Genomic DNA, 13,910 nt, shown 5'->3' with positions numbered 1-13,910 from the left:
AGGCTGTTCTATGTAGTACCAAGAGCCTCATCAGCTCCCAGCTGGCTTCAATATTGGGGAAGCACAAAGGATGACGCTGAGTTAATCTGAATATTTTGTATGTAGTTTTAAAAACACAGGAAGTGTGTGTAATGTATATGTGACTGGAGTTTAGGATAGGCACATACTGTGAAACACAGTAAAGAAATAAAGTGCACTCCACAGCTGTTCAGAATACATGCAATAGATGCTCCACATCACAAACAGTTAAGTACCCAGACAAAACAAGAACATCATGAAAAGAGGAAAGTAAATGTTCAAGAGTGTAAGGCCAGGACACAGCAGGAAATTATTTCTAAGGGAACGATGACTTGGAGCTTGGCAATTACAGCTACTGCTGTTTGTGATCTGATGATCTGCTCTTCTTAGAGCTGCTTTTGGCCTCTATTTTCTCCAACCAACTGTCCAATCCCTAAATAAAGGATCTGTTGGAGAAGCACCCTGAAGAAGCAGAGGCCACTGGAGCAGTGAAAATCTGTGGACATGGATGGTTAGGTGAGATGCTGCTTCTTGGAGAATATATTTATAACCTTAGAGAGAAGGCTCAGGGGAATTCCTATCACATGGGTAAAATGTGTCTTTCACACTGGGGAGTCTTTACTGTGCACAATACAAAAAATCATAAAATTATGGAAGTTAGAGAGGGAAAGAGGCTGTTAGATCATCCAACCCAGCCCCCTCAACAAGACTGTCAGTCTATGTTCAAAGACGAGCTATGACTAAACTCACCAGGAGACAGATCATTCTCTTCCGCTAATTCAAGCGTAATGGTATTGAGATACCAAAATACAGTCGTATAACACATCAAAATACTTAGTGCTTGGCATCTACAAAGTGCAAATATCTGTCTGTCTTTGCTTGGGAGTTGCTGTCTGGACTAGGGTTGTGTGGGGGAAACACCTAAACAGAAATCCTGCCCCTTTTGAAGTCAATGGGAGTTTGCCATTGACTTCAGCGGGGACCAGGATTTCCTCCCTAGATCTGTGTTATGAATGAAGGTTTTGGTTTCTTGAGCTGCCAGTTACCCTTTGGAAATACCAAATAGCTATCCTAAAAAACCTGTAGTGTAAAAGCAAAAATAAACACAGCAGTTATAAACCTGATTTCTTGTCCCCGTTTACACTGTAGCTGAGACTTAAAAATCCATGAGGAATATAAAATACAACTGGAGATAGGGGAGGGAGAAAATGAGTAACCTTCAGTCAGATTGCTATGTTAAATGGTAGAATGCCCTGTTTTATCTGGTACACGCCTACTCCTGAGCAAATATTATATACTGCTAACCTAAAAGTATCTTTAAAGATTATGGCCTAAGAACTGCTTTATTTGCTTTGACCTTGGTGCTGTTTTAATTTTCATTGCTACTCTGTGGTTGAGCAATAATGTTGACTTGAGCTAAGTACAGAATATTACAGTCTTCTCTATAAGCATAAAAGGTTATCAGACATGTCCCAATTACTACAAACCATGCACAACACAAGACTTCGAAACATTTCATGCACAGACTTATGTAAATTCCTTTAACAGTGTTCATTCATTTGCTGCTCAACTGGAGCTATCCAAAATACCACTAACCCTCTATGAGAAAGACTCTTGGAAACCGTAGGGGTGCTGAAATATTCCATACAGGGAATACCAGTCTCATCTTCAACATTATACTCTCTGTGACCCCCATTCCTGCACTGTGGGCTCCCCACAGATGAAGATGGCTGCTTGTAAGGCTTGGATGGATGTCTAGAAAGAAATGGTGTGCTAACCATTATCGCTTAGAAGGAGTCGCTGAGACAGGGTTGTGTGTAAAGCTGCTTGGGAATCTTCTAAAGAATCTTTTTTTTGGGGGGGGTCAGAAAACATTGATTCATCAAAACTGAAACTGTTTGCAAGAAGGTGTCGGTTACGACAAACTTCCCACTTCAATTAAAAAAAAAGTTCCAAAATTATCATAATGTCCCATTTCTATATTTTCAAAACAAAAGTTTTGTTTTTTTTATTTGAAATGATTTTGTTTCAAAATTGTAGTTTATACTAAAAAAGTTAAAAAGGTCAACATGGAAACAAAATGCTTCAAAATGATTGAAACAAAATGTTTCAATTGATCCAATCCAAATTTATCTGTGTATTTATTTATGTAGTTATCTGGATTATCAGTGAGTGAAAAGTTTTGAGATTTTGATTTTCCTGTTTCGGGACAGGGAAAGAAATTTGAAATCTCAAACTCTCACAGGATGGAGAAAACCATTTTCTGCCCAGCTCTATCTATGTAGCCAGTTCTGGCATGGAAAATAAACTGGCCAAAAGGAGGAGGTCAGAAAGGAAAGCAGTGAGGGGGATCTGGAGTTGTGGAGGTGTCTAGAGCAGCATTTATAGGAGATTTCAAGTTTTTGCCCCCTCCCCCCAAATAAAATCACCTTTGTCCTATTAATTTTTGAGTTTGCTGCAATATCCTTTGTGAACTGTAATATTCTAAAGTTACATAAATCTTCATAAAACCAGTTTAATACATGTCAGAATTATTTTGCTGAGCTGAACGAGTACTTTATGTTCTATAACTAAAGGCTTGTATACACATGGAGAGCCCGGAAGATTAATGCAAATTAACTAAAAGTGTGAATTTGAAGTGGATTAGTTAAACTGCATTAAACGCACGTGTGAATAGCCTAATTCAGAAGTAAAGTGACCTTAATTCAGTTGATCTTAATTCACTTTCAAAGTGAATAAACTAAACTGCATCCAGGCCACTTTAATTCTGAATAACAGTATCCATACAAGGATTTAATATGGTTTAACTAATCCACTTCAAATTCACATCTTTAGTTAATTAGGATTAATTTTCCTGAATCTCCCCTTGTAGACAAGCCCTCATATGTACCAAAATAATAATAGTGGCAAAATAGACACTTTTAATGCAAAAGGTAAATTATTAAGACTTTGTCTTATTGTAATAATTGCTGTCTTATGGGTCATTTCAAACATACATTACTTTTGGGATTTAAATACCACAGAGTTCCTAAATATAGAGAGTTCCTTAAATGGATTGTCTAGTTACATTTTTTAAGGGACATTGTTAAGAGACAAAATCCTACCTTTTATGTCAGGCATATAACATTTTGCACTTTTTAAAAATATGAAATGCATGAGAAAAGTTGAAAGTTATGGGTCAGTGATTTAGAAGTGAATGAAGGAAACTGATATGACTGTGCAGCAGTGTTTATATCCAAGATTGTGTCAGTAAAAATATCCATTAATCATACCATCTGCACAAGTCTGCCTCCTGCCAAGATTGCTAAGCTTTTTAGTCAGGTTCTTAGCAGTTTCTTAGGATTTAGTGTCAGTGGTGATACTTACAGACTGTTAATTCTGTGACATGATGGTTGATTGTTAACTTAGACTTTTTTTACACACACTAGTATTTTTCCATTTGAATCATTATCTCCATTTTGGAGTGGAACTTTCCAATAATTACACTGATACTTATTTCTGTAAGCAGGTTTACTCTGTGCTAGATTCCAATCAGTAATGACCCTACCCAACCTACGCAAGATTTGCATTGGAACTATTAGGCTTGGGAGGACTAAATGATACTCTTTTTCTAAAACATTTCAGTTCAGTTCCTAGATTTGTCAAGCAAATGCCACCACCAGTGTACTCCTTCCATCTCCAAGGTGGAATGCGCTGCTTCTCAGGTGCTTCTAAGACCACATTCAACTCCCACTGAAGTCAATGTAAAAACTTATATTGGCTTCAATGGCTTTGTCTTTGGTAGGAAAAAAGGTCCTTACCTCATGTCAGCTGAAATGTGGTAACTAACATGAGGTAAAATCCTAGTGAACACATGGCAGTTGTACTACTAACACACGATATCAGGCCAGCGTAAACCCAAGGTTTGCCCATACTGTTTATCGTGACCTGATGACACGTGTGAAAACTGCCTTTTCTCCCCTCATGGATTTTACCTCATGTTAGTTACCACATGTCAGCTAATATGAGGTCAGAACACACCTTTTTTTCTAGTGAAGATGGGAGTTGGAAAAGACACCTAGAAAGTGAGGGACTGAGCCCAGGTTCTAACCTGATTTTTTTCTGAATGGGAGCACTAAACAAAAACACTCTTGTATATGACCCGGCAATAATTAACGAAGCAAAATATTTGATATCACAAATGAAGAGTCTAGAGACTGCAAAGTGTGTAAGTAGATAACGGAAGTAGGCAAAGGGACACTAGGAAAATATTTGAAGTAACTGTGTTTAAGAAATGTGTGGTCTACATATTATAACATCAAAAATATTAGTTCCATGTGTAATAAAGGATTGAGGTCACACACATTTTCATAAGCTGAATTCTAAGAGGAATCAGGTTTGTAAACTACAGAAGGTATATTAACCAGGATAGCCACACAGCTATCCAGTTAGTGAAATAAAACATCCAGAGGGGAATAGATTCCTCTGCTGGCTGGCTGGGGCAACAGAAAGCCCCAGTGGAACAAGGGAATGCCCAGTGAGGTGACAAAGTTAGTTTGCCACACAACTCCAAGTGAATCCAATGGGAGCCACATGCCATATCCAACCCCAGAAGGCAACTCTAAAGTTTCAAAGGATATCGCCAATTTCTCTCTTATGAGAATGGATTTTTGCAGAGCGCTTTCTGAAGAAGATGGATACAATTTTCCCTTAAACAACACTAACACTACTGCTGTCTGCCACATAGGGAGAGACTGCACCAGATTATGCTCTGTTATGCCAATGACAATCTCGTGAAATCAATGGGGTCTGTAGCTGTGTAGCATAGTGTAGCATCACTTGGCTCACTGGGTTTCTCTCTCATTGGAATCCATTCAATGTGGTTTGTGGATCTGGAGTTTCCTACCGGTTGCAAACCCTTGGAATATTCCTGGGTGATTTTTGTGTTTGGATCTCCCTAAGGACTACACAAGTGAGAAGTCTGACCAGAGTCCAACTTTCTGGAATAATGTTAACTCACACTCAAATTTCTCCACTCAAATCCACCTGTTTCCAAGAGTCATATGAATTAGGGTTGTTGGTTTTTGCTAATTCCATCCACTTCTGGCCAAACCATCCATTTCAGGATTTCTGCCAACACTAATGCAGAAGGCGTGCAGATATGGAGATCTGATTTCCAAAAATAGCAGGAGAATGCTCATGAATCCTCATTTAAGTGCAGAGGCTGCTGTCAGCCCTGCCCGTGTATAAATAATGCTAAATTATGGAGATCCAGAGTGCAGATTTGTCAACAGAGTCTTTTGGCCCTTAGTCTGGCAAACTCTACTGTTGCGGTTTGTAAATAGCATTAACAAAACCAAAAAGAGGAAGAAGTAAATGTACTGCTGAGAGCTTACAGCCCTCTGTTATAGCAATATGAATGAAATATGGGAGTATCTCGTAATCTAGTATTTAGGGTATTTTATTAGTTAATTAACAGCGACTTACATTTGCAGGCATCTGGGGCAGAGAAAGGCCTTCTGAGATCTCGGTAGAAGCCTGGCTTGCAACGCTGGCAATGCTGTCCTTCGGTGTTGTGTTGACAATTATCACAGACTCCACCACTGCGATTCCCTGATGCTAGCCATGCATCCATGTCAAAATGACAAGTGTCAGCATGCCCATTACATTTGCATGCTGGGATCAAGCCAAAGGGAACAAAAAGACTCATTAAAAAAGGAAAGATTATGGTGTTTATAAAAGGTTAATGAAAATGCTGAAAAATGCATATACAGCAGTGCTGAAATTGCAAAGAAAATCACCTGTACATACAGACCAGCAAATGTCTTTAAAAAGAGTACTCTGTTATATCTGCAGTAGCATTTCTGATGTAACTAATTGTTCAAGGAATCTTCCAAATAAGACCAGCTCCCTATTGGAGGGCCATGGGTGAGTTATACTGGTTTGAGTCTAATGAGTTAGGGATTCATGTTTTAATGCAATGTAACTCCTCCACCATCTTGTCAATATTGCTCTTTTCTTCATTTTCTTAGTTATGGCTTTTTAAATGTACAGTATTAACATCCACTCTAATTTAACCAGTTTATGTACAGGGTCAGTACATATGGTTTTGAATACCATGAAGAATGATCATGGAAGAAAATAATATGGATTCTCACATATGCTGAAGGTTCTTGCCAGTACAAAATAAAACACTCAAAACCAAATGTTGGAACAATGGGCCTCATTTAAAAAAATGTTATCAATTCAACTGTATAAAGTACTTTCACATTATCACAAAACATGATAATGCCAAAACATTAACATGTCAAAATTAACCTAATTCCCGCCTTTGACAGGATTACTGGCCTAGTAGATGGAGGAAGCAGAAGAAGTGATATGTCTTGATTTTAGTAAGACTTTTGACACAGTCCCACAGGATATTCTCATAAGCAAACTAGGGAAATGTGGTCTAAATGAAATTACTATCAGGTCAGTGCACAACTGATTGAAAGACTGTACTTAAAGAGTAGTTATCAATATTTCAGTGTCAAACTGGGCGGGTGAATGTAGTTGGGTCCCACAGAGGTCAGTCTTGGATCCAATACTATTCAATATTTTCATAATGACTTCTATGAGGAAGTGGAGAGTATGCTTATAAAATCTGCAGATGACAACAAGCTGGGCGGGGTTGCAAGCACTTTGGAGGACAGAATTTGAATTCAAAATGACCTTGACATATTGGAGAATTGGTCTGAAATCAATAAAATGAAATTCAATAAAGATAAGTGGAAAGTACTACACTTAAGAAGGAAAAATCAAATGCACAACTACAAAATGGGGAATAATTGGTTAGGTGGTAGCATTGCTGAACAGGATCTGGAAGTTACAGTGGATCACAACTGGAATATGAGTCAACAATGAGATGCAGCTGCAAAAAAAGCCAATATTATTCTGGGCTGTATGCATGGGAGTGTTGTATGTAAGACATGGGAGGAACTGTCCTGCTCTTCTACTAGGCACTGGTGAGGACTCAGCTTGAGTCCTGTGTCTGATTCTGTCTGCCACACTTAAAGAAAGATGTGGACAAACTGGAGAGAGTCCAGAGGAGAGCAACAAAAATGGTAAAAGGTTTAGAAAGTCTGACCTATGAGGAAAGGTTAAAAAAACTGGGCATCTTTAATCTTGAGAAAAGAAGATGTAAGGGGGACCTGATAACAGTCTTCAAATCTGTTAAGGATGTTATAAGAAAGATGGTGATCAATTGTTCTCCATGCACACTGAAGGTAGGCTGAGAAGAACAGGCTTAATCTGCAGCAAGGGAGATTTAGGCTAGATATTAGGAAACACTTTCTAACAATACAGGTAATTAAGCTCTCTTCCAAGGGAGGTCATAGAATCCCCATCACAAGAGGCTTTTAAGAACAGGTTGGACAAACACCTGTTAGGGATGGCCTTGATATACTTGGTCTTGTGTCAACACAGGGGCTGGACTGGATGACCTCTTGAGGTCCCTCCCAGCCCTACATTTCTATGATTCTAGGATTTTCATTCACAAATTTGTCACTTCTAGAGAATGGAACTTCCATCAAATTCTTTAGTTATTATTGTATTTGTTCTCTTTCAGTTTAGAACACTAAAAGAGTACGCAAGTGCAACCATATACTATATAGTGCAGTATCTTATTTTTAAGTCCAAAGAAAAAGAGAGGAGCATTGGGAAGGTGAATGAATTTCTCCAAATTATCTGTGTCTCTGCACACATGCAGAGAGCAGAGCCAGAGACTCAGCAGCAGAGCCAGGGACTCAGCTAGAAATGTCCAGAGAGATTCAGAATATGTGGTAGCTATTGAGCATATTCTGTATATTTCTTAAACCTTCATAGAAAGCCATTGTTATGGTCAAACAGATCTAACATTATCTCTGTCTGAGATATGAGCCAACCAGAGCTCAGCAGAAAATGTTAGAAATACAGGAGCAACTGAAAGACTGAGAAGGAGAGAGGAAGAAGAACATGATTCACGGGCAGAAAGTTTGGCTTTGAACCTTTAGACTGAATAATAAACTACTGTAGTATAAAGCACAAGGGTTCCACATACACAGGCCCTGAGCACTCTGCCAATCATTGAATAATACAGAATGAAACACAAATTGCAGTCAGTTCACCCCTCTACCCAGGAGCAGCTCTAAATACAAATGATACCACTTCAACTCACTGTCCAGTATTTCAATCTCCCCATACTCTTCCAAAAGCCAGGGAAAACATGAAAGATGGCAAATCTGAGCTATTTCAGACAAGGGCAGGAAGGCATTTTGAAGCCCAGAGATCTTTCTGGAGAACAGGAGGTTGAGCAGCGGGTTGGACTAGATGACCTCCCAAGGTCCCGTCCAACCCTAATAGTCTATGGTTCTATGATTTAACATCATGTGTATATGGTAGCAATGACTAGAATTATGGATTTACTGAGTGTCACCACCTGAAACACCTCAGAGCTGATTCTTCTAGAGTTGCTGAGTGCCAACAGCTCTCATGGACTTCATTTGGAATTACAAGTATTCAGAAACTCTGAAATCCAGCCCTAAAAGTGACAAATTAGGACACCCAGAACTTCATGCACCCCAAATTAGTGGGTACTTTAAAAAAACATTGGCCTTAATTTTTAACATTGGATATTAAATACCAACATTTAAAATCTCCTGACAATACTGAAAATGGCAAAATAAAAACCTCCTAGCTAATGTACGTCTTTGTTAATTTATACTGTATCATCCAAACAGTTGTTAGCTGTGGCTGGTTCTACTTTATACTGAAAAGACAGAAAATAAAAGCTGTCCCAACTCTTTATCTGCAGTTATGTCTCTCATCCAGTGTCCAATACATTCTGTTCAGCTGCACCGTGCCTGCAATAGAAGACCAACATCTCGAGTAGTTGTGCTTTGATTCCACAAGAAAGCCAAACAGATATACAACATGCTCTTGGCAGAATTTACATGCTAGCAGCTTTGCGAACAGAGCAGTCACCAATGTTTAAACACACAAGGGGGTGCTGACGTTGGTGCTCTACAAACTAAGTTACTTTCCAAATAGCTGTCTGTCGTCTGGCTATGTGCTACCTTTTTGAAATATCAGAAAAAGGTGTGAGGCGAGGCATTTCATTGATGCTGACAGTCGTGACGCGCTTTCATGAATCAGTTACTTACATCGGCATTCTTTTGGAGCTCCAATTTTGCCATTTGCAGCCTGCCAGGGCTGGTCATTATAGAGTGGAGCACAGTGCTGACAATGGAGGCCTGCTGTATTGTGCTTACACATGCACCTTCCATGGACCTAGTGAGGGAAAACAGAACCAGGATCATTCACAGCATAGCCTGCAAGCTCTCTGGGGCAGGGACTGGGTCTTTATATTTGTTTGTACAGGACCTAGTACAATGGAGCCCTCACCATTGTTCTGGGCACCATTGCAATAGTTAAATAATAACTGATAAAACAGAAGAAGGGCCTGCATACTGTCTGCCTCACGAGTTTGAAGCTAGTCAACAGGTAAATAGTCTGCACTTACACTTTCAGCCATATACACAAATATATAACATCCCAAATCTTTCTTGTGATTTTCAAAGCATTATTAGTTGAGGGGCTCTGGCTATGGAATGAACTTCCAGAGGAGATTAGGTGAAGCCAGAGTTTGACTCTCTTTAGAAAACACTCCAATATCTTTCCACCCAAGTAAGAAAGACAGTCACAACACAGGCGCCCCCACCTATCAACCTCCCCACCCAAAAATAAGTGAAAATAAAAATATATTTTAAAAAAACCTCAAAAAACCCCACCAAACAACCAAACACACACACACATGCCGAGTTTTTATCCTGCAAAGGAATAAGAGCCAGAGATGCCAAGAAATCATCTAAGGAGTATGCTTTTGCTATTGATTTCATGTAGAAGGTGCACAGATATCACGATGATGGGCAGCAGTATACAATCCTAAAACACATAGATTATTAATATATAGAGTAGTTTTAGTAGCATCACTCAGATGCCAGCATGGCCCCGTAAGGGCTATTGCAGTCAGATACATCTTAGACCAACCTTGAGCCTTGTGAATACCTGCAAACTGAAAATTTGGTGTGATGCTCAGTTGTAACCAGAACACCTTGATCAGTCTATAAGGCCGTATAACTTAATTACCTGGTATACTCTAGTCTCTACTGTGGTAAAATGACTATGGCAAAGGAAGTTAAGACATAAATAGTTTTTTGAAATGGAACCTCCTGCAGTCAACAACGCCTGCAGCAACAGCCAACTGGTATAACGAGGAGTGGCAATGGAAGGCTGCCTGAACAGTCCTTGTGCCATAAAGACAAAAGTCCTTTTTCGTACAATATAATTGAGAATGGATGCTCTCTTGGTCTAGCCAGACATACTAATTCTTGATCTGAGTTGGTTTTGGTGATCTCTGGGCCTAGCGGCAAGGCTGGTGACCGAGTGACAGCCTAAATCCAAAGGGCCAATTCTCTGTTAACGTAACTCCATCAAATCTGACAGAGTTACAGCAGCAGAGACATTGACCACATGGATTTCTGTGGCACTTGGGGGCTAGTAAATTACACCTCCCTGCAGGATTGAGGAGGACTCTTTTTGCTATAGTGGGGATTCCCATAGGGGGGATTTTATCATCATCACCTTCCCTCTGCATTGCCAGGGTGGGAAGAAAGTTTCATCCCATGCTGGGGGGCACTGCTGAGGCTTCATGCTTCATCCACAGCCAGGCATTCCATCAACAATGAGCTCTCCAAGGGTTTGGAACATTGCAAACCTGTCTATGCCGGGGATGTTTCTAGTATAAATCCCTAAGATAGGCCCATCCACTGATCCAGAGAAGGGCTGTGTGAGCTCTAATGAACAGTTAGTTGAGGAAATACATGTGACAATAAAATAGAGCTACTGATTGTAATAAAGAACGCTTTAAAGCTTGTTATAGCAAAACAAACAGTGCAAATGTTTAATGACTTTCTTAACTCCATCATAGTAAAAGGATTGAGTAGAGAGGAGGGATGGATATTGTGGGGATCAGGGGTTGATTGGGAATGGATATGAGGAAATTTCAGTTTTTTGAATGGGGCTCTGTTGAGCCCAGAAGAGTTGTTGGTTAGCTACTGCTCTTTGTTGGGTTGCATTTATTACTGTTTGTCAAGGGGGCCTGGAGTGTGGGTTTTTCTATGCTTTACATGCTGAAATAGAAATGAACACATACAATAAATAGTTATTTTAACACTGTTGTGGAATATGCAAGTATTTTTCCTGATCTGTAAAATGAGGATATTGGGGCAAAGTAAGTAAGGACCTGATTCAAATGCCACTGAAGTCAGTGGAAAGACTTCCATTGGTTTTAATGGGTTTTTAAAGGATTAGGCCTTAAATCATAGATTACGAAAGTCTTACTCACTTTGAGTAGTACCTTGCTCCAAAAGTAGTTCCACTGAAGTCAGTGGGACTCGTCATGGTATAAGGTATTAGACAGTGTGAATAAGGGTATCACTGTTTAGGCCTAAGTGACTTGTCTAAAGCCACAAAAGGGAACTCAGTGGCAGAAGCAGGATTACAACTCAAGTATCACTGCTCTCAGTCATTGCACCGATGACTAGACCATGCCTCTTTCTAAAGACTATGCCTTTATTTTAAGCTTTTCCTCTCAAGCTTATTAACATGACAGTGGCACCCATTGGGGTTACTGGAGAATAAATCTTTTTCTACAGAGAAGGTCAGTTAGTTTCAGATTTATAAATAAGTCTTGGTTAGTTCAGTAGCAGCGTATTGTACATAATCCTTTTGTTTTGTTAAATCTTGCTGTTGTCTCAAATGCTGTAAACCAGGCCATGAATCAAAAGGTGATCTGCAAGAGACTGCAAGTGTGCCGGGCACATCTCTTACTATGGGAAGCAACCTCATCAATCATCCATGTGATCAAAAAACATTAATGAAGGCTTTGTTATTGTAATCAATGCTGACTTTTGGGGGCACTTATAATAATAGAAATGTAGGGCTGGAAGGGACCTTAAGAGACCACCAGGGCCAGCCCCTGTGCTGAGGCAGGACCAAATAAAACTATATCAACCCTCACAGGTGTTTGTCCAACCTGTTCATAAAAACCTCCAATGATGGGGATTCCACAACCTCCTATGGAAGTCTATTCCAGAGCTTAACTATCTTTATTGTCAGAAAGATTTCCTAATATCTAACCTAAATCTCTCTTGCTGCAGATTACACCCATTACTTCTTGTCCTACCTTCAATGGACATAAAGAACAATTGATCACAGTCCTCTTATAACAGCCCTTAACAGATTTGAAGACTGTTATTAGATCCCCCCTCAGTCTTCTTTTCTCAAGACTAAAGGTGACCAGTTTTTTTAAACTTTTCCTCAGAGGTCAGGTTTTCTAAACCTTTTATCATTTTTGTTGCTCACCTCTGGACTCTCTCCAATTTGTCCACATCTTTTCTGAAGTGTGGCAGACAAAACTGGACACAGTATTCCAGCTGATGCCTCACCAGTACCTAGTAGAGCAGGCCAATAACCTCCTATGTCTTACATACAACACTCCTGTTAATATACCCCAGAATGATATTAGGCTTTTACACAACTGCATCACATTGTTGACTCATATTTACTATGTGATCCACTATAACCCCCAGATCCTTTTTAGGATCTAGCAGTTATTTTGTAATTGTGCATCTGATTTTTCCTTCTTAAGTATAGTACTTTGCAGTTGTCTTTACTAAATTTCATCTTATTGATTTCAGACCAATTCTCCAATTTGTCAAAGACATTTTGAAATCTAGTTCTGGCCTCCCAAAGTGCTTGCAACCCCTTTGTAACTTCCACATGATGAAACTGATAAAGACTTCTCAGCATCTGAATGGATTTGGCCAAACAGAGGTGTTTTGTTTTTAAATAAAAATTTACCAAGGGCAGTAATATAAAAATAAATGTAGAGCAATATTCCAGGCATTTCAAATGGGAGTCTTTCGTCAGATATCTAACTGATATTCAAGCTCAAAGATCTTTTGATGTTTCATTTTTGTTATAAATGAGGACTTGAACAACATCTAATTACCTGGCTTCTTCCCTTCTCCAGCTATGCTGAAAATTATATAAAAACAGAAGCTAATCAATCAAACAAGCTTGCTCAGATTACTTATTAAAATAATGAGCTAGATTCACTAGTCCACTTCGGCTGTTCTAGCGTTGCATAACAGCTGCAAAGCCAGCTTGACCAACTAATTATACCAGATTTATGGCTGCTTTAGATTGCAGGAGCAACTCAAAGCAGCCAGAGTGTGCTGATGAATCTGGCTTAATATCTAGATATGTTTTTAATTACTGCTGTAAAATGCTGCCACAAACTCTTTTATTTGTGCTTTTATAACCGTAGTTCTCAGTGCACTGTTTCCCACTGGGACGGGCAATAAAAAAAGATTCAGGAGAAAAATGTGAAAGTAAACCTGGGACTACTGTGTACTCCTGAAAGGAACTAAACAGAAAGAAGCCTTGGACATGCTGTAAACAACCCTTGCTTGGTACACACACATGCACACACACAAAGAACAGGCAAGCAGGTTTTATGTAAAAACTGTTTGGCTCAAAAATGTCCAGCTGTGCAGTGATAGAAAAGTCTTACACCTACCTTGATCTGGTGACTGGTTTTTTGTTTGAGAATGTAACACTTTGATGATATTTCTGTTGCTGGGTGTTTTGTAAGACTTTGGCGGTTTGGCGATTAGACTGTAAATAGCCTCTCAGACCATGTTTGTGTCAAAGAAATCCTTGAATATATTTAGTGGAGTTCCCCATGTTACTTATACAACAATCAGGGTAGCGGGAGCCTCAAGGTCCATGGATGAATGTGTTCAGTGGGGGAGAGAAAGAAGGGAGGCAGA

The 13,910-nt window shown here is 39.4% G+C and overlaps 1 protein-coding gene across 2 annotated transcripts in view; it reads right to left on the bottom strand.

Annotated features, from left to right (window-relative positions):
• Nucleotides 1-13,910, bottom strand: part of NTN4 (netrin 4) — an 86,147-nt gene that overhangs the window by 19,129 nt on the left and 53,108 nt on the right. For both annotated transcript variants that reach the window (XM_067559783.1, XM_067559784.1), the window contains 2 exons: nucleotides 9,177-9,303; nucleotides 5,485-5,673 (listed from right to left, as the gene is read on the bottom strand). In XM_067559783.1, coding sequence (XP_067415884.1) covers nucleotides 5,485-5,673; nucleotides 9,177-9,303 — 316 coding nt within the window. The remainder of the gene's footprint in view (nucleotides 1-5,484; nucleotides 5,674-9,176; nucleotides 9,304-13,910) is intronic.

The sequence above is a fragment of the Emydura macquarii genome, unplaced genomic scaffold, assembly GCF_026122565.2.
Source record: "Emydura macquarii macquarii isolate MOO-44397 ecotype Brisbane River unplaced genomic scaffold, CSIRO-AGI_Emac_v2 contig_2205, whole genome shotgun sequence".
Lineage (NCBI taxonomy): Eukaryota > Metazoa > Chordata > Testudines > Chelidae > Emydura > Emydura macquarii.
Note: the sequence above shows the minus strand (reverse complement) of the source record. Positions and strands in the feature narration are given on the sequence as shown.